This window comes from Pelodiscus sinensis, chromosome 2 (assembly GCF_049634645.1).
Source record: "Pelodiscus sinensis isolate JC-2024 chromosome 2, ASM4963464v1, whole genome shotgun sequence".
Classification (NCBI taxonomy): Eukaryota; Metazoa; Chordata; order Testudines; family Trionychidae; genus Pelodiscus; species Pelodiscus sinensis.
The window spans coordinates 51,452,885-51,477,919 of NC_134712.1; the positions used below are offsets into that span (position 1 = coordinate 51,452,885).

The following is a 25,035-nucleotide window of genomic DNA, read 5'->3' on the forward strand; positions in this document are numbered from 1 at the left end:
GGAGGAATCCATGGACTGGCTAGGGAAACTGGCTGGGTACCCCCCCCCCCCCCCCCCCATGTAACTGCTCATAGAAGTGGCATCTTTGAGGCAATACTCCTGACCATCTATTTACCTCCTTTGTATTTTGGACTTCCTCAGCTCCATTATTTTCCTTTGGCACTGCTGCATGTCCCTCATGTATCCTTTCTCCTCCATGCCCTTTGCAATCTTGGCATAGATATCAGTGTTTCATTTTCCGGTTTGTAGTTCTGCGAGAACAGATTCCTCTCCCCGTACCGCAGTGAGGCCCAGGATATCCTGTATGCTCCATGCTGGTATTTGTCTGTGACCCTGGAAACTCATGGAACTTGGGGTCAAGCATACTGCTCAAGTGTGCTGCCTGCTCTGTCGTCTGCTTGACACAATGGCCACATAGGAAATGAAATTCATTTTGTATGAGACCAGTTAGGATACACACAGGAAGAGTGAAAAGCTTAAGAATGAAAAGTTTACAAGAAAAGGGAAAGGGACAGAAAAGGAAAAGGTAACTCCCCTTCCCCAAAAATCACATACATCCCCAACTATCTTTTACTTGAACAACCTTAGGTTTCAGAATGTGGAAATCACAGAATTGTTGCACCTAACATACAGGGAGTGCATCTGTTGTGCTAAGAGATACCATTTGTATATAGTTACTTTTCAGATTAAAACACATTTTATAGTGATGTAGAGAAGTGCAAAGTTGTAAAGAGATCATAAGAAGCCAAAGACATTGCATCCAGTGCACAGAATGTCAAAAGAGTTGTGCTGATCATCCATTGGGAGTTATGTACCCAATGGCTTCCACATCACCACAAACCACAATAGCAGTCCTTGACATTGATTACAATTATCTGATAGTGCCTTCATTAATTGTCACCATCTGAGACTTCACAAAAAAGAATGCATATTCTCTATACAGAGCTAGTTGAAAAGTGGGGTTTTTTGTATGACAATAATAATCATTTGGAATATAAGGGATAGAAATTGTCCCACTGTTAAGCTGTCAGTCAAAAACCTTATTATACATGGATAGAACATCACATCCATATATAACTGCCTCTCCTGTCAGTCAGAAGTGTTGTTCTATACAGATCTAACATCAATTTGATTTTTAAATTGGCAGAGGCTATAAAACATTGTTCTGATGTGATGTCAATGTGATCTAAGTTACTGTTAGTGTCAGAATACTACAGAACATCATTCTCCACCCCCAAACAGTCAAATGCAAAGATTTCCTTCCTTAACTAGCTGAAGGTAAAGATCATGCCACATTGGTTCTACAATACTGAAGTCATGATAATTTGGGTATTTTTAATATACTAATTCACCCAATGGGTAACTTCATTATGAATTCATTAGCAGCTAGGAACAATATTTATTCTCATTTATCCATCATAAACCTTGATTTAAAATGAAATTAGTCCCTTTATCTTTATTGTGATTAACACTGGTTTATGATAAAGAAGTTTATTAGCACTATTTTCATATACAAGAATATTTTCCAATGGCATTAGCTGCAGAGTGGGAAAAATAATCCATACACTGGAGTACAAAGTTGCACTCAACTTCTACATCTGCAAAAATTGAACAAAAAAGAGAGAAAGGAGCAAGACTAGTGCCAAATGATGTTTTTCCCTTTTCACCACACAGTTTTTCATATTAAGGATTTTCTGATTACTACATCAGAGGGCACATCTACATAGTAGGGCAAAAGCCGAAACAAGCTACACAACTTCAGCTACGTCAATTGCGTAGTTGGAATAGCTTAACCATCTTTTGGCACTGTCTACACAGAGGTAGAGCATTCTTCCTCCAACTTCCCTTACTCCGTGTAAAATGAGGGTTACAGGAGACGGAGTAAGAAGTCCTCCAGCTCACCATTATTTCAACATTATGACAAAATATCTGCTTATAGTATAGACATGGAGTATGTTATTTCAGAATAACTTGTTATTCCAAAATAACACTGCTGTGTAGACATACTCATAGAGAACTATCAAAATTAATTATTTCCTAGTCCAGTCAACTAATATATTACTTTGAATTTTGTTTCATTCTTGAGAAGTCAAGAAATAAAATAAGGGAATCATAGGGTATTACAAAAAATGCTAGTTTAAAATCCTGAGCATACTACATGTATTTCTCTATCAATTTTGTTTTCAAAAAATAAAAAAATTATAAAGAAAACCATTACTACAAGCTGCATTATGACCCTACATATACTTCTGCACATGGATAACAATGTTTAAGGGCCTGATTCTGCAACCTTTCTACATGCACAGCACTACTAAACTAAGAGTTTCAAAATTAGATTATTAATCAGAGACATGGGGAGCCACAATGTCTGGGTTTTACTCCCTGCTCTACCAATTTCCCTTAGGTTATGCCTTCTCTGATTCAGTCCAACCTTCTGTAGAATGGACCTACTATCCCCCACAAAACCTTTTTAAGCCAGCTTCCCATGAACACCAGCTCCCATGTGCTTATCCCCCACACCGAGCTGCTACCTCTGCAGAAGGCAGCACTGTGGGGGGGATGGGAAAAGGGGCAAGGCAAATGTCTCCACTGGAGCTAGCATGTGCAGGGAGACATTTTATAAGCTGGCTTTCCAGTAGGGATGTCAGCATACAGTCTTATAATTAGCTAATAGCCTAGGTTTATCGGTTAATCCAAATGACTACACACACTCCCCTCCCCTTGCTGCTTCTGTATCAGAAGCAGCGGGAGTGGGGAGGAGCCAGTGCCCAGGAAGAGCTGGCTTTTATGCCGGCTCCCCACAAGCACCAAATCCCACAGAGCTGCCTGCCCCCCTCATCTGCCACGCTGCTGCTGAAGGAGGAAGGTGGGAGCTGGTAAACGCGAAGATGGCTTTCAGACAGGGTGGGGGAAGCAGGTGGGAGCTGGTACTCGGTGGGTGCAGTTTTTAAATCAGATCCCCTTGTGGACAAACTCCCACCTGCCATCCCGTGGCACTGCCTCTGATGCAGAGGCAGCAGGGGACTCCCCAAGAGTGGGCCCAGGAGCACTCTGTCTGCCAGTCTTGCCCCTGGAACTATCAAATAATCACTAAGATTTGATGTAGTTACATGATTTAATACAACGATATCTAACAGCCCTACTCTCTGTATATACTGGCTCCTGCCTGTCCCCTATGCACTGCTGCCTCTGATACAGAGACAGCAGCAGCAGGGAGCACTTGGTTCAGTGGGAGCAGGTACACATGGGGAGCACCACACTACCCTCTGGTGGGCAGAAGGCAGAAATACAGCAGCGTTTTTCTGTAGAAAAAAAAATAAAAATGTGTGCAGCTCATTAACTATGCGTATGTGCAGTGGTGCAGAATTCCCTCAGGAATAAACATAGCACATTTTATACAAGGAATTTTACAGAGAGGAACTCAGGGATAGGATGGTATTTATCAGGGATGGTTTGTACCAGGTCAGATCATGGTTTTTACTGTCTCTGGTAAAACTAGTTTGTCCCAGCTTAAGACATTTTCTATTTAAAAAATGTTGTCATTGATGCATTATATTATAACCACCTTACCTTTAGTTTTAGTCATATATTTAAATTATAATTATACAAATAATTATATAAAGCATTAATTTACAAGTAAAACTGCAGAGACTGTAATACTAATATATGTAATTATAATGCCGACTGTCAGAATGACTGTATGCATTTACACTTGGTATCTCTCAATGAAGTTATACATCAGAACTCATTTCAGTTTTCAATATTATATAAATAAGTCAAAATATTTGATTATATAAAAACAAAATAATCCAAAATGTACACTTCAAGCATTAAGCAATGTGAAGCATGCAGAATTGCAGATATAAATCCTTGTCCACTTCTGCAACATTGTATAGCAGAAGACCAACTGTAATGTAATGGATAATTCAAACCTATTCCTCAGATCTGGGTGGATGAATCCAAAGTTTGAAAAGATTAGTTCTATACTTGTGGAACGGGCTGAACACTTGCTCAAGTCAGATGGACTATCAGCATTCTGCAAATGTTTCCACCATGTTAAAGGGGAAACTTTTTCCTTGATAGTACATGAAAATGATTTTGAATGCAGCAATTCCTCTAACTTTAAATCAAACTAAATATTAGAGAATGTCAGGATTTTGCTCTGCAGCCACTGTCTTGCAATTTGTTTTTGTTCAGATGACATTTCTTTCCTGTGTACTTTGGATGAAAGAGAATGGCCAATATCTGTACAAGAATAATTTCCTCATAAAATCTATTGTGTACTTTTCCTTTGTGTGGTACAAGATCTTCATTTATCAGCAGATCCATTCTACAACAATTGTTAATGTGTTCCTTTGACATGCATGAGCTTTCATAGAAACTGATTTCAATTGTCTGATCAAGTTATTTGCTTCTTGGTAGATTCCCTGATTACTAGTAGGGCCTACCAAATTCACAGCTGTGAAAAATGCATCACAGAGAGTAAAATCTGGTCTTTTGTGTACTTTTACCATATACTACACAGATTTCATTGAGGAGACTGGTGTTTCTCAAACTGGGGTTCCCGACTCAAAAAGGTGCTTTGAAGGGGTTACAAGATTATTGTAGAGGAGGGCTGTGGTATTGTCACTCTTACTTCTGCACTGCCTTCAAAACTGGATAGACAGGGTGTGTCTAGACTACATGGGTTTTTTTTTTTTAAATGGCCTTTTTTCGAAAAAACTTCCCCTGCATCGAGACAGCAGCCATGTTCTTTCAAAAGTAAATCGAAAGAATGTGGCAGTTTTTTTGATCGCGGTAAACCTCATTTTACAAGGAATAACTCCTTTTTTCGAAAGTACTCTTTCGAAAACAGGCACTATTGAATGCAAACTGTGCTTTTTCGAAAGAGAGCGTCTAGACTCTCTTTCAAAAAAGCAGCTCGCTTTTTCAAAAATATCTGCTTGTAGCCTAGATGGTCTCTTTCGAAAAAGGCTTTTTTGAAAGATTCTTTCAAAATAGCCTCTTTCAGAAGAGGCTTGTAGTCTAGACGTAGTCACAGAGAGCAGCAGCTCCTCACCAGGGCTGTGTCTAGACTGGCAAGTTTTTCCGCAAAATCAGCTGTTTTTGCGGAAAAACTTGCCAGTTCTCTACACTGGCCCCTTGATTTCCGCAAGAACACTGACTTCCTACTGTAAGAAATCAGTGCTTCTTGCGGAAATACTATGCTACTCCCATTCGGGCAAAAGCCCTCTTGCGCAAATCATTTGTGCAAGAGGGCCAATGTAGACAGCACAGTACTGTTTTGCACAAAAAAAACCCGATGGCTAAAATGGCGATCGGGGCTTTTTTGCGCAAAAGCGCGTCTAGATTGGCACGGACGCTTTTCCACAAAAAGTGCTTTTGCGGAAAAGCGTCCATGCCAATCTAGACGCTCTTTTCTGCAAATGCTTTTAACGGAAAACTTTTCCGTTAAAAGCATTTACGGAAAATCATGAGAGTCTAGACGTAGCCCAGGTGCTTAGCTCAGCTCTGAAGGCAGCACCTTACCAACAAGAAGCACAGAAATAAGAGTGGCAATACTATACCAAGCTATCCTTATTTCTGTGCTGCTAGTGGTGGCAAGACTGCCTGCAGAGATGGGCTCCCAGCCAGCAGCCATCCTCTCCAGTTGCTCAGCTTTAAAAAAAATGCTTCCTCTGGCAGCAGCACAGATGGACGAGTGGTAATACTGCAACCTCCCTACAATAATCTGATGATCACCCCCAGCATCTTTTTGGATCAAGATCTCTATAGTTACAATGCCATGAAATTTCAAATTTAAATATCTGAAACAATGAAATTTATTATTTTTTAAATCCTACGACCCTGAAGTTGATTAAAATGCTCAGTGAATTTTCAGGGCCCTAATTATTAATTACCATCTTCAAGTTTTGCCTCCTGGTTAGTGAGAATCCTGAGATAAGGAAGCTAATTTTTAAACATATGTTTCCAAGAATGTTATTTGACTATTCCATTGTGTATCAGCAGGCATTTGGGGTTTTACAGAACTTGGCATTCTTTTAACCAGACTTCAGGCTGATGACAATTACAAAAATGCTTTTGTAAATCTACATGTTTCATCCAAGCACTTGAGGTAAGATCTTGTCCAAGTAGATTTAGCCAATGTGATGCAAATTCATACATAACCAAAGTGTCGTCATCTTGTTCCAAATTACTTCTCATATTTTACATCTTTTTCTCATTGTCTATTAAGTGGCCCTTTACACAGTGGTACAGTTCAGTTGCTAATGCCGTGGCTTCTCTTGCCAGCATAACAGAGAATTTTTCAGTTTTCTTATTATTTCCAGTATCAACCACCAATACAGAAGCCACAGAACACTTATCCCTGAGTTAGTGTGCACATTACTCCCGCCATCTTGTATTAATGTAATTGTAACTGCCATGTAATTTGTTGTGTGCTTCCATCTTTAAGCCATCAGTAACCGCATTAACAGTTCATTTACTGCCTTCTTTTGATTAGGAACTTTGTAGCTTAGCTTTAGACAACTGATCAGTGCTTGAAAAAGTAGATGCTTCATAACAGAAGAGAGAATATTGCACCCATAAAAATTGGCAATTTTAAAACTACTCCTTGTTTCAATTCTGGAGTTGTTTTTGCTACAAAGCCATTTGTGGTTGAAAAAATGTGATACTTCCTCATTCTTGACTTTGGCTGAGCTATATATGTCATCCTTTTAATGCAGCTGGCAGTGGCAATGCAGTTTTATCATTACCTTCATCCTTGGAGTCTAGTTCTAATACTCACATATGTTTAGCCAAAGTCAGTGGTTCTGGAATTTCTTTGCTCTTTTCACTGAATTTTGTGAAATGTCCCTTCATACAGTCAGCCTTTCTATTTCTGCAAGACTGCCTGCCATCTTCATAACAGTGATTAAAATAATCATGAATTGGGTCATCTCAGCTCTAGCTGAACTATTTTGTCTCAAATCACTGTACTTCCTGAAATCAGTTGCAGCAGTTGCACTGCAGCCTGCCAAAGAGAGAGACAGAGTAATGAACTGGACAGTTAGTTTAGCAGTTTATCTCCAAGGGTATGTCTACACTTACCCTCTAGTTCGGACTAGGGAGGCAAATGAAGCATACCGAAGTTGCTAATGAAGAACAGGATTTAAATATCCCACGTTTGATTAGCATATTCGCGTCCAGTCGCCATTTTAAAATGCCAGTCGCCCGAATTAACTTGCTGCGTGTAGACGCGGTAGTCCGATCCAAAACCCTTCCCTCAAATTAACTGTTACTCCTCCTGCAATGAGGAGTAACAATTAATTCAAGGGAAGGGTTTTGGATCGGACTACTGCGTCTACACATGGCAAGTTAAATTGGGTGACCAGCAATTTAAAATGGTGACCGGCCACGAATATGCTAATCAAACATGGGATATTTAAATCCCGTGCTTCATTAGCAACTTCGGTATGCTTCATTTGCCTCCCTAGTCCGAACTACGGGGCAAGTGTAGACATAGCCCAAGAGAAAATGAAACTTCTCAGTCTGGAAAAGAGAATTCCCTGATCCAGAAGTTTCAGGTTCTAGTTGAGATGGTCAAAGCAAGAACATACAGTTTTGTTTTTGTTTTATTTCCTTTAATTAAAATTACTGCAAAACTATTATCAAACTGCTAAATATTTATCAGTGATTTTCATTAGTGTATTTCAATTAAAAGCTTTCCAACTTTCCCAGTTTAAACCAGCATCATGTCCTAAACTGACAACCTGAATAAATTTATATAAGCAATTGAAGGAGGCTTCCTAGAGATTTGACAGATTATAAACTGATGTCACTGCTGTTACAGTCTCAATGGAAATTTAGTTTAATTAACGAAGAATTAGAACAACACAAAGGTAAAATAAAAAAAGATAATTCAAAGATGCTATGGAGCCTTCACTTGGCCAACATAGTTTATTCAAAATACAAAGGCTAAAACCAAGACAGGAAGAAAATTTAAAATGTGGGGAACATAACTTAATCCTGAGTTTCTTCTCCTCTAGAATTTAAATTTTAAGAATCTGATTTCTTCCAAATATATTTATGGGAAGAAGGTTGCATTTGAGTTTGTTTCCAAACTGGTGGAAATCAGTGTATGTAAAGCCATTTGGTAAAATTTTCAAAATGTACCTAAGAGACTAAGGAGCCTAGGGCACACTTGAAGTCAATGGAATGAAGGTTCCTGGTTATCTAAATCATTTTTAAAAATGGTCTGTAGCTTTCTCACTATTTAAAAACATGCTCTTAAATAGCAAGCATGTGATAAGATTTTATAATGAGATAACTAAGTGGAGCCAGGGCACTTGCAGTATTTACCAGAAATGGCTAGACAAGGTCAGCACTATACTCCCCGTCTAGAGTTGTCTTTGCCTAGTTTACTTCCCATTAAAACTAGAGTGCCTTGTCTCTGGTCTGTTTCTACAGTGTGTCAATTATCCATAGTAAAACACACACTTCTTTTTTGGTCAGTGAAGAAAAGCTTTTAGGCTAAGTCACTTAGAAGCTTTTGAAAATGTTACCCAAAACGTTATTCAGAATGTTGTCAATTTTTAGAAGATCTAAACATACCTCCAGATAACTCAGAATCAGTCAATTGTGTTTAGTACTTTTGATTGGTTTGGTTTAGTCTGATCACAATATTATGTTATGCTAATCAATGAAAAAGCAAATGAATTGTTAAAAACATAATGGTCAGATACAAATGTCATAGAGGAAAGAATAACTGCAGAGACTCAGCTGTTACAATGCTGTGATATATTCACAAAACTGCAAGCTTTTCATTTTGTACATTAAAAGGAATTTTAAAAGTGAGCATGTTTACAAATAAATTGCAATGTCTGTCTTGCTTCACTATATCTTCATGGTTTTGATGAAGAGTTATTACTGGGTTTTTTTCCAAAATCATAACAATCCCATCATCTTGAAAGAAAGTAATGAAGCAAAGCTGACAGAGTTCAAGTTCTACTTTAATTAATTCAATTATTCTATTTTTATCCCAATCTAAGGCATGTGCCTCAAAATTGCATAGCTAGTAATTATTACAAAGATTTAAAGTTTCAGAAACCTTTTGTTTTCAAAAATCCTACTGAGAATCTGAATATGATATTTTATCCACACATTGAATCTCACCTGTCATTTAAAACAGCAGCTTGAGGCAGTAAAGAAAAAGCAAGCTAAAACTATGACTCATAAAAATGCTGTACATTTAGATTGTGCTTTATATTGTGGCATGGCATTGAGAGTAGGGAGTCAGGGAAAGCCCAGCTGCAGCAAATGAGGAGATCCCAGCTGGAGGCAATAAGAACAGCTCCTAGAAGGAGGAGAGGAAGATCTACCTGCCTGCTGCTCTGGAGGGAGAGCAGTGGAGACCTGACTGCCAGGGAAGCAAGCGGCTCCCTGGAAAAGGGCAGGGCTGGGGAGGCTATGGCAGGCTGAACCCAGGCTACTTGGCCCTCGGCCCACCGCTGCAAGGAGGTAATCACAAAGGGCTGGGGCTAGCATGGAGGCAGCCCTAGAAGGCTGGGCTGCAAAGGACACAGGCATGGCTAGCATGGAGGCAGCTGTGGCAGACAGGGGGAGCTTGAGCCAGGGAAGCCCCAGGCCGAAAGACCAGGAGGCAGTGGTACAGGATGCAACCGGCAGGCAGAGGTGTGCCTGTGGCCAGGAAGGAGGGGCCTGGAGATACTGTGGTCTGCCTGGAGAGGCTATGAAGGGACTGGCAGTGGGTCACTGAAGCTGTGATGGTGTGGAGGAAACTGGATGTTCCTGGGGCAGAAGAATGGGGGTCCTGAGGAGTAGAGAGGACCCTGGACTAAACAACAGCAATGTGACTCTCCCCTTCCCTCCCCCCCCCTCCCCCCTGCCAGAAGAAGGTGTGGACTAAGAATGGAGTGGTCACTGCCGGAGGGCAGTGCCCTGAAGACCAACACCACACCCAAAGGGGGCATGTTGGTGGTGGAACAGCCAGCTACTTCCCCCAAAAGCCACACTGAGGGAAGAAGCTGTGAGGAAAAAGTGAGTGAACTTGCTACAATGTGTTCAAAACATTATGCAGCTATAATTTATCATAATACTGCTATGAGGAAAGTAGGTATTTTACACATGCAGAAACAGAGAAAGATGGCTAAGATCTTGTCTGAGGCCATGTTTCGAGTCTGTGGCAGAGCTGGGATTAGAGTTCCAGACCTCTTGACATACCACTCTGGACTAATGCCTCCAGACCACACTGTTGTGGTTTAGAGGGGGAGGCGAAGGTTGTTTTTATTTTTCACGAAGTACAGGTTGAATGTTACTGGATCAGAGATTCATGGACTGGCAACATCGGTGGTCCAGCATAATTTTAGCGGGCTGTCCACTTGTTATGAGTGTAGCCAAGTTTCTTGTGTCCCCATAAAGTATGTTTACAGCCATGGCTCCATGTTCTGGACTATTATTTAGCTCTATTTTATCCCTAAATGTCTTCTAAGAGCCCAGTAAGCAGTGGAAGTGTTGGTAATGCTGCTAGACAATATTGAACTCCTGTGGTGCAGCAAATGCTGTGGCTCAGTACCAATCAGGTCCTGAGGGTGCTGGAATAAAGAGGCTCATCCTGCACATGTTTTGTCACGTGTCACACACAAGCTTCAAATGTCCTATTGAGAGAGCCAAACAAGCTTACTACCAGTATTCAGTTTCTATTCTATAGACAAGGTTTGGGGAACCCCTGGCCCAGGGGGCAGAGGCTCAGTAGTGGGGAGCATGTGCTGGCACTCTGGTATTCCTACCAGCCACCTGCAGGGTTGGAGCACACAATCTACTGGGCATCCCTAGGCTCTGGTGTGCAAGAGGAATGTGGGGAGTGTCTTTCTCTTCATCAGCCAGGAGCTTTTCACTTTGCTTCTCACCCCCAACTGACTTTTTTTTTCTGTGGGTCACTGGCCCCAGCCCAAAAAAGGTTCCCCACCCCTGCTACAGACACTCATTAAGAAGATTAATGAGATTCTTCTCTAAAGTTTTATATACATGTACAAACAATAGCAAACACGCTTCCTTGGTATTCAAATCCTTTAGATTTTGTGTAAACTAAAACTGGTTTATTTTACATCTCCTGCTCCTTTCAATGTATATACCTTATATTTTAAAAGAACTCTAACTCCTTGACTAAAGGCAATTGATAAGTTTTAATTTTTTCAGTGTTAACACAACTTTAAAGTTGTAAAACACACAAGTAAGAAAATTCAGAATTAGGGCTCAAACTCCACCTTTAATTTGGCCCACTGCATCTACAGAAATCAAGGAAAAGTACACATTATATATTCCAGGTAGATTGTTATCCCAAAATACAAAAGGATGATTTAATTAGTTTGCTTCCATGTGAAGAAGCAGCCCCTCAGCAATTATGAGATCCTTAGTACAACAGAACCTAACAGCACCTCTGAAAGTTTCATTTAACCTCTAGGCATACAAATTACTGCAACTAGTTTTTAAAGAAGTTACATGTGCACTGAGAGGAGACTGGCTCCACTAAAATGAACATAATGTATATCTATTAATCTTCAGGTCATCCTTAAAGTTAAATATTCTAAAAATGTTTATAAAAATACCTATTAGGGAAGTGCAGAGGCTACTTCAGCAGTGGGACAGATCTACTGGCTGTTAAATCTATAGAAAAACTTGCTTCTTAAACCAACACCAAGTGCCCAACGTAGTAGAAAAATTGTAGGGTGTATTTATCTTTTTATTTTTCTATTGTGCCCAAGAGTTAGGGGCTGAGAAGGGGAAATATGACAAGGAATGCTAGGCATGAATGAATAGCATACATCTTATTTTAACTTTTCCCTACATCCCTTACTCCCTCCTCATATTTCAATTCCTTAGTTGTGCTGCTTTTTTGTGTGTAGACTTTTTACAGCAAAGTGACTGAACTCCTGATCTCTGAAATATCCTCTTTGAACATCTCATAGATCAGTTTATTTTCTGTAAGAATACTGAAGATTACCACAGTTCAAGAACCATGGTTGGAAAAAGACATTGAGTGGAAAGTTTGAAAAACTAAAACCAAAAAATCTCACTGTATTATCCATCCACTTCTTGACCAGAATAATGTTGTAACTTAAACAATCCTCTACTTTTCAATTTCTAGGATGCAATTTTACTGTATGCAACAGTCTGTGCCTTAAATTTTGTATAATTGTACAAGTAAATTCCAGCCACTTAATCTGGAAAACTGGTCTGATCAGGAATGGAGTTTTAGGTGCACACCTTCATACATGCTGTGTCCTGAAGTGGAGTTATATTCCTAGACAGTGGATCTACATTTTCTCATGCTACATAGTTGATTTACATACTAACATCAAGAAGGATAGCAGGAGCAATTCAGTATGTCAGGAGAAAATAGAAGTGCGACTGCATATCTAGCTGTCGAACAGCTGGGGTTTTTTTACCCAAAGACTCTGAGGCCATCAGGTTTCTGCTACTCCAGTCAGCGAGGCTCCACTGCATCAGGTTGTTTGGGCTCAGCTTAGCTGCTCTGGGGCAGCTGGAGCTCCATGGCCAGCCATGAGCCACTGGGGCTTTTCTTCCCTGGGCCCAACATGGCCAGCACTCTGCAGCCCAGAGGCACCGGAGCAACAGGACTGCTGCTCTGAGCCAGGGCTCTCTGCTCCAGCAATGTCCATTGCCAGAACCAGAAAGTCCCACCGAGAGGTTCAAGCTGTAGCAGTTAGGTCAAGCATAGTCCTCAGTCTTGGATGGAATGAACCAAAGTTTGAAAAGATTAATTCTGTGCTTGTTGGACTCTGCTGCACTTACTTTCCTCAGTTTAAAGTAGGCAGGAGCTACCCCTGCTGTCTCCCAACCTCGTCCTCCCTCTGGAAATTGCCAGCCCTGGCAGCTTAATTCTGGACCCCAAAAAGACTTGATTGTACATCTGATACACTTCCCCTGTGGGATACGCTGTAACTGCGACACAGAACAAGCCCTTGGGTCGGACGAGGCTTCACTGATACGTTTCTGCAACCAGTCGCACGGCGTCGCTTGGCCGGCCAGCCACAGGCTGTGCGCGCCGGGCGGCGGGGAAGGGCCCATGTGGGCGTGCGGCGGTTGGGGTGCGAGGGGCTGCGGCCAGAATGTGACTTTGCCGAGGGCGGGGGTTGGGAGGTGCGGGAGGGACGAGTGTGTGGGGGAGGCGGGGGACTGGCGGAGCGGAGGCAGAAGGACCGACATACGGAACCCCGCCAGCACTTTCAGTGCCCCCGGCCCGAGTTCACCGCGCTCTGCCCCTTACACAGCGCCGCCCCGCCTTTCGACTCGGGCATTGGCCAATCGCCGCCTTTCTCTCCTTCCTCTCATTGGGTGGAGTGACCTGTCGGTCAAATCGTCCCCAGAGTCAACCCTGGGACAGCTAATCTGGCTCTCATCCCGGGAGCGTCTGGAGAGACGCCTTGCTAGCACAGTGGCTCTAGCTCGATGGTATTTCCTGTTTCGTTGGTAGCACTCTAGGCAACGGACGCCACATCGTTATACTGTACGGCCGTTCTAGGCAGTGGGCGGGGCTCTATGGTCCCGGGTGGTGAAGCGCGCCTGGGAGCGAGGCGGGCCCGCGTGCCCCAGCCTCGGCACGAGCCGGCGGGGTGAGTGGGAGCCGGGTGCGCTGCCCACGGTAGCAGGCGGCCCGAGGGGAGGCCAGGTTCTCCTCTCCCCAGCGCCTGTGCAGGGGGGCGCGCGGGCCGAGGCCGCTAGGCAGCAGCCGGGACGGCAGCTGAGGTCAGTGTGGGGCCAAGGGGGGCAGGCGCTGGAGGAGCCCGGGGGCGAAGTAGGGCGGGGCGGGGCAGCGAGGTGCGGGCGGACGGGCCTCGTTCTGGTCAATGTTGGGTCCTACGTTCTCAGCCCCCCCCCCCCCCCCCAAGGAAAGCCCCTGCCCCGCCATTCATGGCCCCGGAGCTGGCCCTGCCCGTGTGCTAGAGGCGCCCGGGCCCTGCCCCTGGCGTATGCCCAGGCGTGGCCGCATCTGCTTTCATAGGTGCCGCCTACGCCCAGAAAAGCGGAGGCGAGCAAGGAGCCAGGTGACGGGCTGGCAGCGCCTTCGGGGCAGGGGTCCCAACGTAGCGGTGACAGGAAAGCGTTCTCAGGCTCGCCCGGGCGGCCTTCGGGCTCCTGCCCGCTTCTCTTTGATGGAGGCCTAGGGAGAGAGTGCGGGGCCCAGCCTGGAATGTGCCTTGCAGCTATAGGAACCCGCAAGCCAGGTCCTGTCGTCTTTGACCACTAGACCTTTCGAGTGGCGATGGGATGTGACATGCTGGGGTTGTGGTCTTTGCTAAACTCATTACACGGTGCGGGCTTCTCTGCCGAAGATGTCTGCCCTCTGGTTTCACTTATTGTTAGAACAACATTTGACCTTCTGATGGCCAGTTGAGCGAGGTATGAGTGTTGCACAGTAAATACAGTTTTATGTCTTAACCCACCATTGTAACTTACTTTTGGCGATGGCTGAACTCTATTTTTAATTTCTAGGGTTAAAACATTTAGGACTATACATTCCCTTCAATCCATAGCAATTGCGGTGTCATTTCACTTTTGTCTCAAGTATCAATGGTTGAGGTGTGCACTGTTTGTGCAGGAAAAATGGCCTGGATGCAGTAACAATAACTAAAAATTTAAACTTGCAGGCTAACTTTTTACACTAGGTAAATGTTCACCTTTAGGACCAACATTATTTCTACCCTTTATAGAGTACATTTCCACACTTTTCTTCTTTTGAGACATCGTATAGTCTCTTGTTTATAACCCTCTTCCCATCTTCCATTTTCCTTCCTATGAAACAGCTCTCAATTTTCATATGTTCATGAACTACATCACCACTGGCTCATCTAATTAAGTGACCACCAGTAAAATAATTAATGTTTATTTTTGTGTCAGCATTTCTCCCTGTAATTCATATTCCAGTTAGATTAATTGCGGAGGGGCAATTTGTACTGAATGTCCACAGACTTGCGGAATTATCACTTTGTAGTTAGGTTAACTTTATAACCATGATGTCTAGAATGTCTTTTTTTTTAAATTTTTTTTTAATGTTCCAATAGATTCTGAATACAACCCCTGCACTTACAACCTAATTGGTTCCTGGAGAACCGTCGTAAGTCGAACCCTTATTTCCCATTGGTGCAATGTTATAAATGATGGTTCCGTTCCTGGAAACCTATTTCATACCCTAAAAATACCAAAATTGTCTATGGAAATGAAGGAAAACTAAACTAAATAGTTCAAATAATGCACAAAAATAACTAAAGTGAAGTCCGATGTGGTAGAGACACGCACAGTTCAAGCATCAGCTGCAGACTGGTGGGTCTGATTGACTTTGTGCATTTCCTGTTTTGGGCTGATGCGTGGAGTCTGCATCATACGCCATTGTAAATGAGAGCTGCGGACATAAATTGGGAGGTTTTAGGAGCTATTTCGCATGGGAAAAAATGGTTGTAAATGCAGGGGGGTTGTAAGTTGGGTAATCATGAGTCCGGGGTCGCCTGTACACATGCAGGCCATCTAAACACTTGAGGATCATTAGATCCAACATTGAGGCTGGGTGTTTGACATTTCTGACTTAACTGCAGTGCCCTTAGGCAGTGGGGAAGTCACTCCATTTCCATAATCCAGCAGTGACAGGTGATGGGAAGGCCACTCCAGCCCAGATAGACTGAAGCAGGCCCACTAGTCCCTGTTTGTTTAAACAAGATTTTACATATTTAGCTTCTCCACAATAGCTTTGTCTTCAGATCACTTAAATGTAGTGACATTTCCTTTTGTGTATGTCAGTTTGAACCAAACTATTTGAAACATATTGTCCAGTGCACAATGTTCCATCTTAGCCCTAACTCATTTTCTTATAAAAAATTTCCTTTGGATTAAGTGTACAGGCATGTTCTTCCTCTTTGAATCTAAGTCCGAGGCACCTCCCTTAAAATATTTTCTTAGCTATATGAAAAATTGTATGGATTTCACAAACATCTTTTTTTCTCCGGTGTGCTTACCAGTTTAGGCTGTATTCTTCTGAAGTGAAGTTTCTGCCATTCTATGGTCTCCACAAAAGAAACAGTAAAACCTATTTTGTCTGCAAGAGTGGGTTGTGTCCACACAAGCTCATGTTACCATCTACGTTTTTTGGTTAGTTTCTGAGGTGCTGCAGAACTATTGTGTTTGGTTGTTGTGTTTTGTTTTGTTTTTTTTAACCAGCAGTTGATTAGTACTAAAATGAAACTAAGTTGGAACTAAGCATTAGTATGATGCAGTGGCAGATGCATAACTTGGTAAGGTACTTGGAAGGAAGGCCATGCAATTAAGATGGAAATTTGAGAGGCCACTAGAATAGTTTCTGGTCCTGCACAGACCTCTGAGACTCCTTTACCACACAATCCTGTTCCCTCAAGCTAGTGTAGAAAATGGTTTCTAGACAGTGCTCTTTTGTGTTACCATTCTGCTTATGGCCTTCAGTGCACAAGTGTAACTACATTTATGTGTACTGAGGGCTGTGCCCCCTCTCGCTACTCTTACTAACTCCTAAGCTCTGGGAAGGGGGGAGACTGTTCAGCTGAGGGCAGAGGGGGTGGTGGGATGCAGAGGGACATGATGACACAGGAAAATGTTTATATATATATAGAGAGAGGAGAGAGGAGAGAGGAGAGAGGAGAGAGGAGAGAGAGAGAGATCTGCTGAAGAAGTCGTCATATTGTTTATTTAGCTTATGATTCCAATAGATAAATTATTTTGTGTGACTATTAAACAATTATAAGCTAAGTGGAACAAATATTAACAGAGAACTATTTGATTAATCAAAGAAGAAAGATGCATCTTTTTCATGGAGTTCATGGATTTCCCTTTCATATGGCTAAATTTAGTGACTTGCACAGTGACAAGTATAAGATGCATAGCCATGGTATATTTAGACAGAATTTTACATCCCTTATCAGGAGAGTAACAAACTTGGGTACTACTTGGTTCATCAAGAGATAGTTGCCCCAGGATATTGGTGTTCTCCTTCCATTCTTTAAAAGGTGACATAGGATTTTTAATTTCCATTAGATGTTAACTGAGAAGACTGATGAATTGTTTGCAATAGAGCAGCACATCCAACTGCCCTTCATTACTGTAATACCAATCATGGCTACTATACATCTTTTCTGATTGTGGAACTTAAAATGCTGAAGTTCTGATTCTGATGAGTAGAGTTATTTTATGGAATATAAATATAGTCAGCTGTCTCTAAATTTCTCTGTGGTCCCTAATTTATTGTGTGCTGTTTTACTATAACTTGGCTTAATGAATTAAATTTGGGAATGGTACTTTGGATTTCATTTGTCTTGAGTTTGTTGATCTAGCACTAAATAGGACTGATAAATAGGAAATAGTAAGGTCAAATCTGAATCATTTGATCAGTTTTCCGTTCATTCTGGAGAAGAAATAACAGAAAAAACAATTTGGCTATAAGCAAAGATGGGAATGAGCAGATGTCTGAGAATCCTGTGATCTCAAATTTTAAACTTAGTTCTAGCAGTGACTCTCTGTGTAATAAGTTACTTAGCACCTCTAAACTAGTTTCTCCATTTGTAAAATGCAAGTAATACTACTCTGAATCACAGGATGTTTAGGAGAAATAATGAGATATTTTCAGTGATTCCATATGCCTTATGTAAGGGTGAAGTATTATGGTTAGAGAAGGTAAGTATGTATTTTTTGAATGATAGCAAGTAATTCATTGAAGTGTAAAACATTTAGAAGGTCGTGGAAAATTAATTTTAAGGTTATATGAGCTAATGACATTAATTTTACAGTGGCTAAGAGATAATGCAATCATGTTCCGAGTGTTGCTTTGAACTGGGTACATTTCTGTCCTCACTTGATGGGATTGTAGAGAACAAAAACAAATGTTAAGGTATAAGATTTATTTTCATTATTCTTTCAGGGATTGTGTTTCTAAGGCTTTATGCAGAGGAAGCCTTGGTGGCTAAGGCCAGATCTACTCTAGGAAGTTTTGTCAGCATAACTATATCAGTCACACGTGAAAAAAACACACCCTCTAGCCAACTTAGCTGTGCCCATATAACTGCCACTGTAGATGCAGTTATGTCAGCAGAAGATTGCTTCTGTCAGAATAGTTAATGTTGTTTGATGAGGTGGTATTAATATGTCAAAAGCAACTCCTGTCAGCATACTGAGTGTATGCTAAGGGCTTGCAAACCATCATAGTCTTGCATCACCTGTCCTACAACTGAGGCCCCTCCCACACTACGAACAGCTTCCCCTCTTTCCCCCCCAGCCCTTCCATAACATGAATTTTGTTTGATGTGCCAATATCACCTCCATAGTGGTGCATTAGAGGGAACAACACTGCTGGGCCTCCCATGGTGCCATTTCCCTCACAGAATGGCTCCATTGAATCTCATTAATGAGGCACTTCCCTGTGTCCTCTGCAGAAAAAACAAGTTGGAGTTGCTGATTATCTAGTCCAGGTGAGTCCTAAAGGACTGGAGAGAAGATGATGTGACTCTTCCTCACCATATCCAGTTCCTACCTCATTCCTGTGTATGATGCCCAGTCTCATCTATAGGCCTGTGTAGCAGCCAGGAGGGTGGACAGTGTTGAAGAGAAATCTGTCCCCTTTCCATGCAAGAGGGGGTAAGTCTCTTCTGATTTTATTGGGTACTATGTGGGGCTGATAGTTCTAGCTGATTGCCCATTTTATGAACTGCATTCCTTTGTGATTTAATCATTAAGATATTAAAATGTAAATGTTTGGACACTTGGCATTGTTTTTATATTTTGCTATCTTGGACTCCTGTATATCAATGCATACTAATTAAGTCTTAATGGGTATAGAATAGTGAAAGTTTTATGAACTTTTCTAGTGACGCAATTTGCAAATTTTTTTTTTTTGTACAGGTGCCCTCCCAAATTCCATCAGGATGCTATTGTTTTATTCCGTATATGTTTTTATGATATGAAGACTATAACTCTGTTGTAGAAGAGGGATTATTTCAAAGGGCTCAATCCATTTATGTCAACAGGAGTGATCCTACTAATTTAAAGCAGGCACATTCCAAATGCAGCTTTTAATTATTGCAGTTATAAACAGAACATATTTCAGAATAATATGTTTTCCATTAGAATGTATTTTAAAACTGCTCAGTATTTTAAAATCTTGAAGTTTGTGCATAGAAATAATATTAAAATGCAATATTACTGTAGATTGTGCTAGAAAAGTGCAAGTAAGATGACAGTGCTATCGGAACAGTGGAAATTAGTTTATTACAATGAAATTGCTGGTGGAGGGAGAGGAAATGACACCCTAGAGATTACTTGGATTTGTGCATTTCTGCTGACAAAGTTTATAGGCCTGTAAATTTAAACGTAGAATTTTTGTAGGCAGAATGCATTGACAAATATGCCTAATGGTAATACATCTAGTACTGAGTGTCTCAGAACAGGTCAATAATAATGCTTATATTGATAGCAGCAGTGTAGGAGATGTTACTTGGTATTATAGCTAAAATCCATGTTATCCCCTTAATCATAATTACATTAATATTGACAGGCCCTTGACAATACTCACATTACTATTGATAGATTTCTGTCAATAATATGTTTCTAAATAAAATATATTCATTCATAATTTGTACAATGCTCAATAACAGCACTAAAATCTACCTGGAGAAATTCCTATTTTCTTTGTGATATATAATAATTTGTTTTGGAATGCACTGTACAAAAGTGATTCTCATTTTTTTAACTAAAAAAAGGCAAAAGCATTGGTTCATTTAAGGAAAGCAATTATTGGAAAACTGATTATTTTCAGACTTTTTTCTGTGAAACAAAAGCAGTTGGATGTGTGGGGATAAAATGTCAGCAGAAGATCTTAAATAAGTTTTGTCTTACATAAATATGTTTAACAACATAATCATACTGATTTTAGTAGAATATATTATACTATTTATCTATTCTTGATTTTTGACTTACCATTCCCTTCACATATCCCTAGCCTGACATACTTAAACGAAACACTGATGTTTGTGTGTGTTTGTTATTGTGTATATAATTCTGGTCCCTTTACTAGTTTAAAATGATCTAAAGCAAGGTTATGAATAGAAAATAACAAGCACTGGGGACAAGAGGAAATGGAAGCTAATTAGATGGTGTGGAGAAAAACAAGATTCTTGGTGAGATCTGTGTAAAACAGAAGAATACGAAATGAAGAACTGCAGTGAAAAAATATAAGCTGAAAGATGCTTGTAGGCTGTGCATTTATTTATTTATTTATTGGGATAGACAACAGGGTGCATACTTTTTTCCAATGGTAGAGCCAGTATCTGTGAAAACAATACAAAGTGCAAGCATAACAAAGCATTGAAATAACTGTTGTTGGGGAAGTAATCAAAGGAGACCCTTTTTTGTTTGTTTTTTGTGTTTTTGTTAGCACTGTGTACAAATAAAAGTAGATAAAAACAGAATAAAATAAGAAACCACCATTGCAACAAAATAGGAAGTCAGTGAAGTGGAGGCTTGTTATTTTAATAAAAGTTAGCCACTAAACCATTGTGATTGTCATGCATATTTATCATTCACATGTGAATAGGAATTTCAAATTTTAGACTTTAATGTTCACACATTGGTAACATTGAAATCAATGTGATCAACTTCAGAATCTTGTCTTTTTATATACATTCTGAATGTCCAAACAACATGTGCAGGCTTCTTCAACAGGCTTCTTCAACACCACAGTGGGCAAAAGGCATCTAGCAGTACAGATCCAGCCAGTCAAGCTTCTAGATCTGGCCCACAGCCACCTCAATGGCACCCTTGCTACAGAGTAGTTCATGCTGTTTTAAACCGTTGTTTGCTATTTGCTCTGCAGGATGAGGAAGGACAGAAGAATTCACATTCTGTCCCCGTCCCCAGCAAAATCCTTCAGCTACCATTGGCCAGTTTCTGGCCAGTAGGAGCTGAGAGATTTTGCTGGAGGCAGGGACATAGTGAAGCCTCCTTCCTCCTCTCCATTACTGGAGCAGAGCCACATGGAGCAGACAGGCATGGACCCTGTGTCAGGTTTCTACTGGGCTGCTGGCTGGGAGCCACTTAGGTAAGTGTCTCCTAGCCAGAGCTAGCCTTTGGCATACCATTTACATTTCCCCCTCCCTCAACATCCTGCTTCAAACCCTTTCTATCCCCTATGACTATGCAGCACTTTAGTTTCAGCAAGACCAGACTAACATGGCTCCATCTCTATTACTATTCTATTTTTAGTGTGCTAGTTTGATCAGCGCTAATAAAGGAATGTCTCCTCTTGAGGATTAGCAATATTTGTAGGCACCAAGAAAAGCTTTGCATACCAACATCTTGATTTTTTTTTTATGGTCTCCTTTAATATTGTTTATCTCAAGCACACATGGAAAAACTAACTGCATCTACTGCAAGACTTCTCTGCAGCGTGTTCCTTGCAATAGGACCAATACTAAGTCTACACTGCCACTTTACTGTGCTGCAACTTTCTGGCTCAGGCCTGTGAAAAACACACCTCCTCCCCAAGCACAGCAAGTTAGCCCTTTGTCTCATAGAGGTGGTTTACCTAAAGTTCTGGGAAAGCTCTTTGCCAATGCTGTAGCTGTGACTACACTGCTACTTTGAAGTATAGACAAAGCATCTGTGCTTCCGGGAAGATTGATGCTCTGGAGGGAAGATTGATGCCTTCCGATTTAGCAGGTCTAGTAAGGACCCACTAGATCGAATGCTGAGGGCACTCCCATAGACCACAGAACTCCTTGCAGTTTCAAGAGTAAGGAAGGTTGACAGGTGAGTTTCTCACATCAACCTCCCTCTGTGGGGCCACCCCAGAAAATCGATTGAATGATACATCAAAGCCAGTTATGCAATTCATGTAGCTGGAGTTGCATATCTTGCATCAGTTTTCTCTGCCAGCGTAGACCTGGCCTTATTCTCCTAGTCAGTACAGGAAAGAATACTGCTCTACACTTTTATAATTTGGACATTAAATTGCAAATGTAGTTCACTTTTAAAGATTTTGAAACTTCTATTTTTGCTAATATTTCTCCCACCACCACTAGTACCAGCAACTCCTTTCCCCCTTCCTCCACCTCCTCTTTCCCCTCCCTCCGCCCACATACACCTGGGCTATGTGGTTATTTGAGCCCAAGGAGAATTCATTCACCTCTTTACATTCTCTGTTATGGTAACTTTCTCTCTTAACAAATAAGGACTGGAAACAGCTTCCTCTTGAATTGGTAAATTCCATTTCAGGCTCTGGAGAGACTCACTCTATTACTATCCCACTTTTCTAAATCAGTTCAACATGCTACCTCCACAGTGCGATTAAATTCTAATGGTGTGTTTTGTGAGCAATCCAGCTTAAAATGCCAGATCTGTGGCAGCAACCTGTACGCATACTAGATCACTACTCCTCCTAGCAGTTCATTTTTATTTGTTGTAGTGATTCTCTTAACTAAGAGACATCAGGTACCCAACAATGAAATCCTGCATTACTAAGACCATGTTATACCATGACTTTTATTCACGATTCCTTTGATGCCCTTGCATTGTATACTACTGTATTCCCCCTCCACAGAATTGTTAATATCACATATGCACCAATTATTTTAAAGATAACTTTATTTTTCATTCTAGTACTCAGGCAGGAAGAGAGTACACATTAGTTGATGTTACCAGCATACATTAATCATCTTGCCAGAAAAATTGCTATACAGCTGGTAGCAAAACCCTGCACCTGTCAAAAGAGATTAGAAAATACATGCAGGCATCACTGATGTATTGTAAGATAATTTATGTGGGAGTGCTGAATATTTATTTGATCTTTTTAGCATTTTAAAACATATCTCTGTCTTTGTTTTAAATGCTTTATCATCCAACTTGTTTATATTCCATATTTCTTTTGTGCATAATTCTGAGCTCTGCTAATATCTTCTATGTTACATGGTTTATCTGCAATTTATGATGATTTGATATGGAAAGGTTTATCTTTACTCTTTTCTCCCAAGATTTTAATTGCTATACATACTTGTCACATTAAGTTCCATAAACCAGCATACTCTTTTACAATTACTGTGTTGCTAATCTTCCTCTTCTTTTTAGTATTTGACCACTCTTCCAGCATCAGGCAATGCATTAAATCTTAGAGTGAAGCTCTTAATGTGTGATTAGTAACACACAACTCAAGAAAGATACAGCTGTATTAATGTGAAGGGACAATAGTGAAGTTTAAGTATATAATAGTGAAGAGGAAAGTTGTTAATATACTTCCCAGGTGCTGCTGATTGCAGTGTGTAATATTGTGTTACTATTGCCTAAAGAGATGTCTTCGTTGCTTAATCAGTTTTAGTATTCACAACTTTATATAAGATGTATTGAAAGACATACAAACAATGCAGAATGTTAAATTATACTATAAGCTTATCTGTATTTATTCCTAGAAAGTTGTAATGAAGACATGGCTTCCAATGGCAGTAATGCAGAGAGAGTGAACCCTGTGCTCAGAATAAGTCAGCTGGATGCTCTTGAACTAAACAAAGCCTTGGAGCAGCTAGTTTGGTCCCAGTTTTCCAGCTGTTTTCATGGATTTAAACCAGGACTATTGGCTCACATTGAGCCAGAAGTAAAGGCATTTTTATGGATTTTCTTGTGGAGATTCACCATCTATTCTAAGAATGCAACGGTGGGGCAGACTATTCTGAATATTCAGTACAAGAATGACTTATCTCACACACAGAAATATCAGCCATTGAGCAAACACCAGAAGTTATGGTATCTTATCTGCACTGTTGGAGGAAGGTGGTTGGAAGAAAGATGCTATGATTTATTCAGCAGTTTTCAACTAGAGTCATTCTACAGAACCAAGCATTTCATTAATTTTGTAGCTGGACTCTTAAAACTTTGTGGACTACTGAACTTTCTTATCTTCCTTCAAAAGGGAAAATTTGCAACACTAACAGAACGTATTTTAGGAATTAGATCTGTCTTTTGTAGGCCTCAAAATCTTCGTCAAATAGGATTTGAATACATTAACAGGGAACTCTTATGGCATGGCTTTGCTGAATTTCTAATCTATCTTCTACCACTTATTAACATGCAAAAGCTCAAACTTAAAATTTCCTCTTGGTCTCTACCTATTGCTGTTTTTTCCAAAAGTGAAAACTGTTTAGCAGTGCATTGCAAAGAATGTTCTGTATGTGGGGAGTGGCCAACTATGCCTCATACCATAGGCTGCTCACATGTTTTCTGCTATTATTGTATTAAAAGCAACTGCTTATTTGACATGTATTTTACCTGTCCTAAGTGTGGTACAGAGGTACACAATCTTCAGCCACTGAAATACAAGATTGAAATGACAGAAGTTCACACCCTCTAAAACTTGCAGAGCACTTGAAGCACATACTTTAGATCCATGTGTGGCTAGTTCTCTATAACAGTAGTTGCTATAGTGTTTCAGAACTTGTGAACACCACGGCTTTAGAGCAAACTGTATAATACTCAAACCACTATTAAATTCTTTGTTTATAGCAGTTTGATCTTTCCCTGTCTTATGTCTGATACAATAAATCTGTATTAATATTAGTTTCCGTATACTAACACAAAATTATAACCAAGGATTCGTGGGACTATACTGTTGGTAGTTATTCACATATTTCTGCCTTTTATAAACACCGCAGGAGACATACCCTGTAAACTACTTTTGAGATAAGTGCTTCATTAGCATCTATAATCAAGTGGTGAAACCACCTAAAGAAAATTCAGTGCTGCATGGTAGACTATATCAGCAAAAACAAATTCACTTTCGCTACTGGGAATAGGCTTTAAAGTACCATGTTACCATTTGTAGCTGTTTCTGCTACATCACACCATTAATCCAGCATTAAGTTGCTTTACATGCATTGCAGTGAATCTGTTACCTGATGACTGTCCAAAACAAATGTATCTACCATTTTAGGGTACTAAAGTGGATATCATCCTAATCTAAGT

At 40.7% G+C, this 25,035-nt stretch overlaps 1 protein-coding gene across 6 annotated transcripts; it reads left to right on the forward strand.

The window, feature by feature from the left end:
• Positions 1-9,374: 9,374 nt before the first annotated feature.
• Positions 9,375-24,578, forward strand: PEX2 (peroxisomal biogenesis factor 2). 6 transcript variants are annotated; one of them, XM_075920491.1, is made up of 3 exons: positions 9,375-9,498; positions 18,468-18,669; positions 23,490-24,578. In XM_075920491.1, the coding sequence occupies exon 3, from the start codon at positions 23,507-23,509 to the stop codon at positions 24,422-24,424; it is 918 nt and encodes a 305-aa protein (XP_075776606.1). In that variant the 5' UTR covers positions 9,375-9,498; positions 18,468-18,669; positions 23,490-23,506; the 3' UTR covers positions 24,425-24,578. The 6 variants fall into 6 exon arrangements, with proteins under 6 accessions (XP_075776606.1, XP_075776605.1, XP_075776604.1 ...); XM_075920490.1 differs by lacking the exon at positions 9,375-9,498 and adding an exon at positions 13,324-13,473; XM_075920489.1 differs by lacking the exon at positions 9,375-9,498 and adding an exon at positions 13,482-13,634.
• Positions 24,579-25,035: the final 457 nt, after the last annotated feature.

Coding starts and splice junctions, on each gene's coding strand:
- PEX2 (XM_075920491.1), top strand. CDS start 23,507: ATGGCTTCCAATGGCAGTAATGCAGAGAGAGTGAACCCTGTGCTCAGA.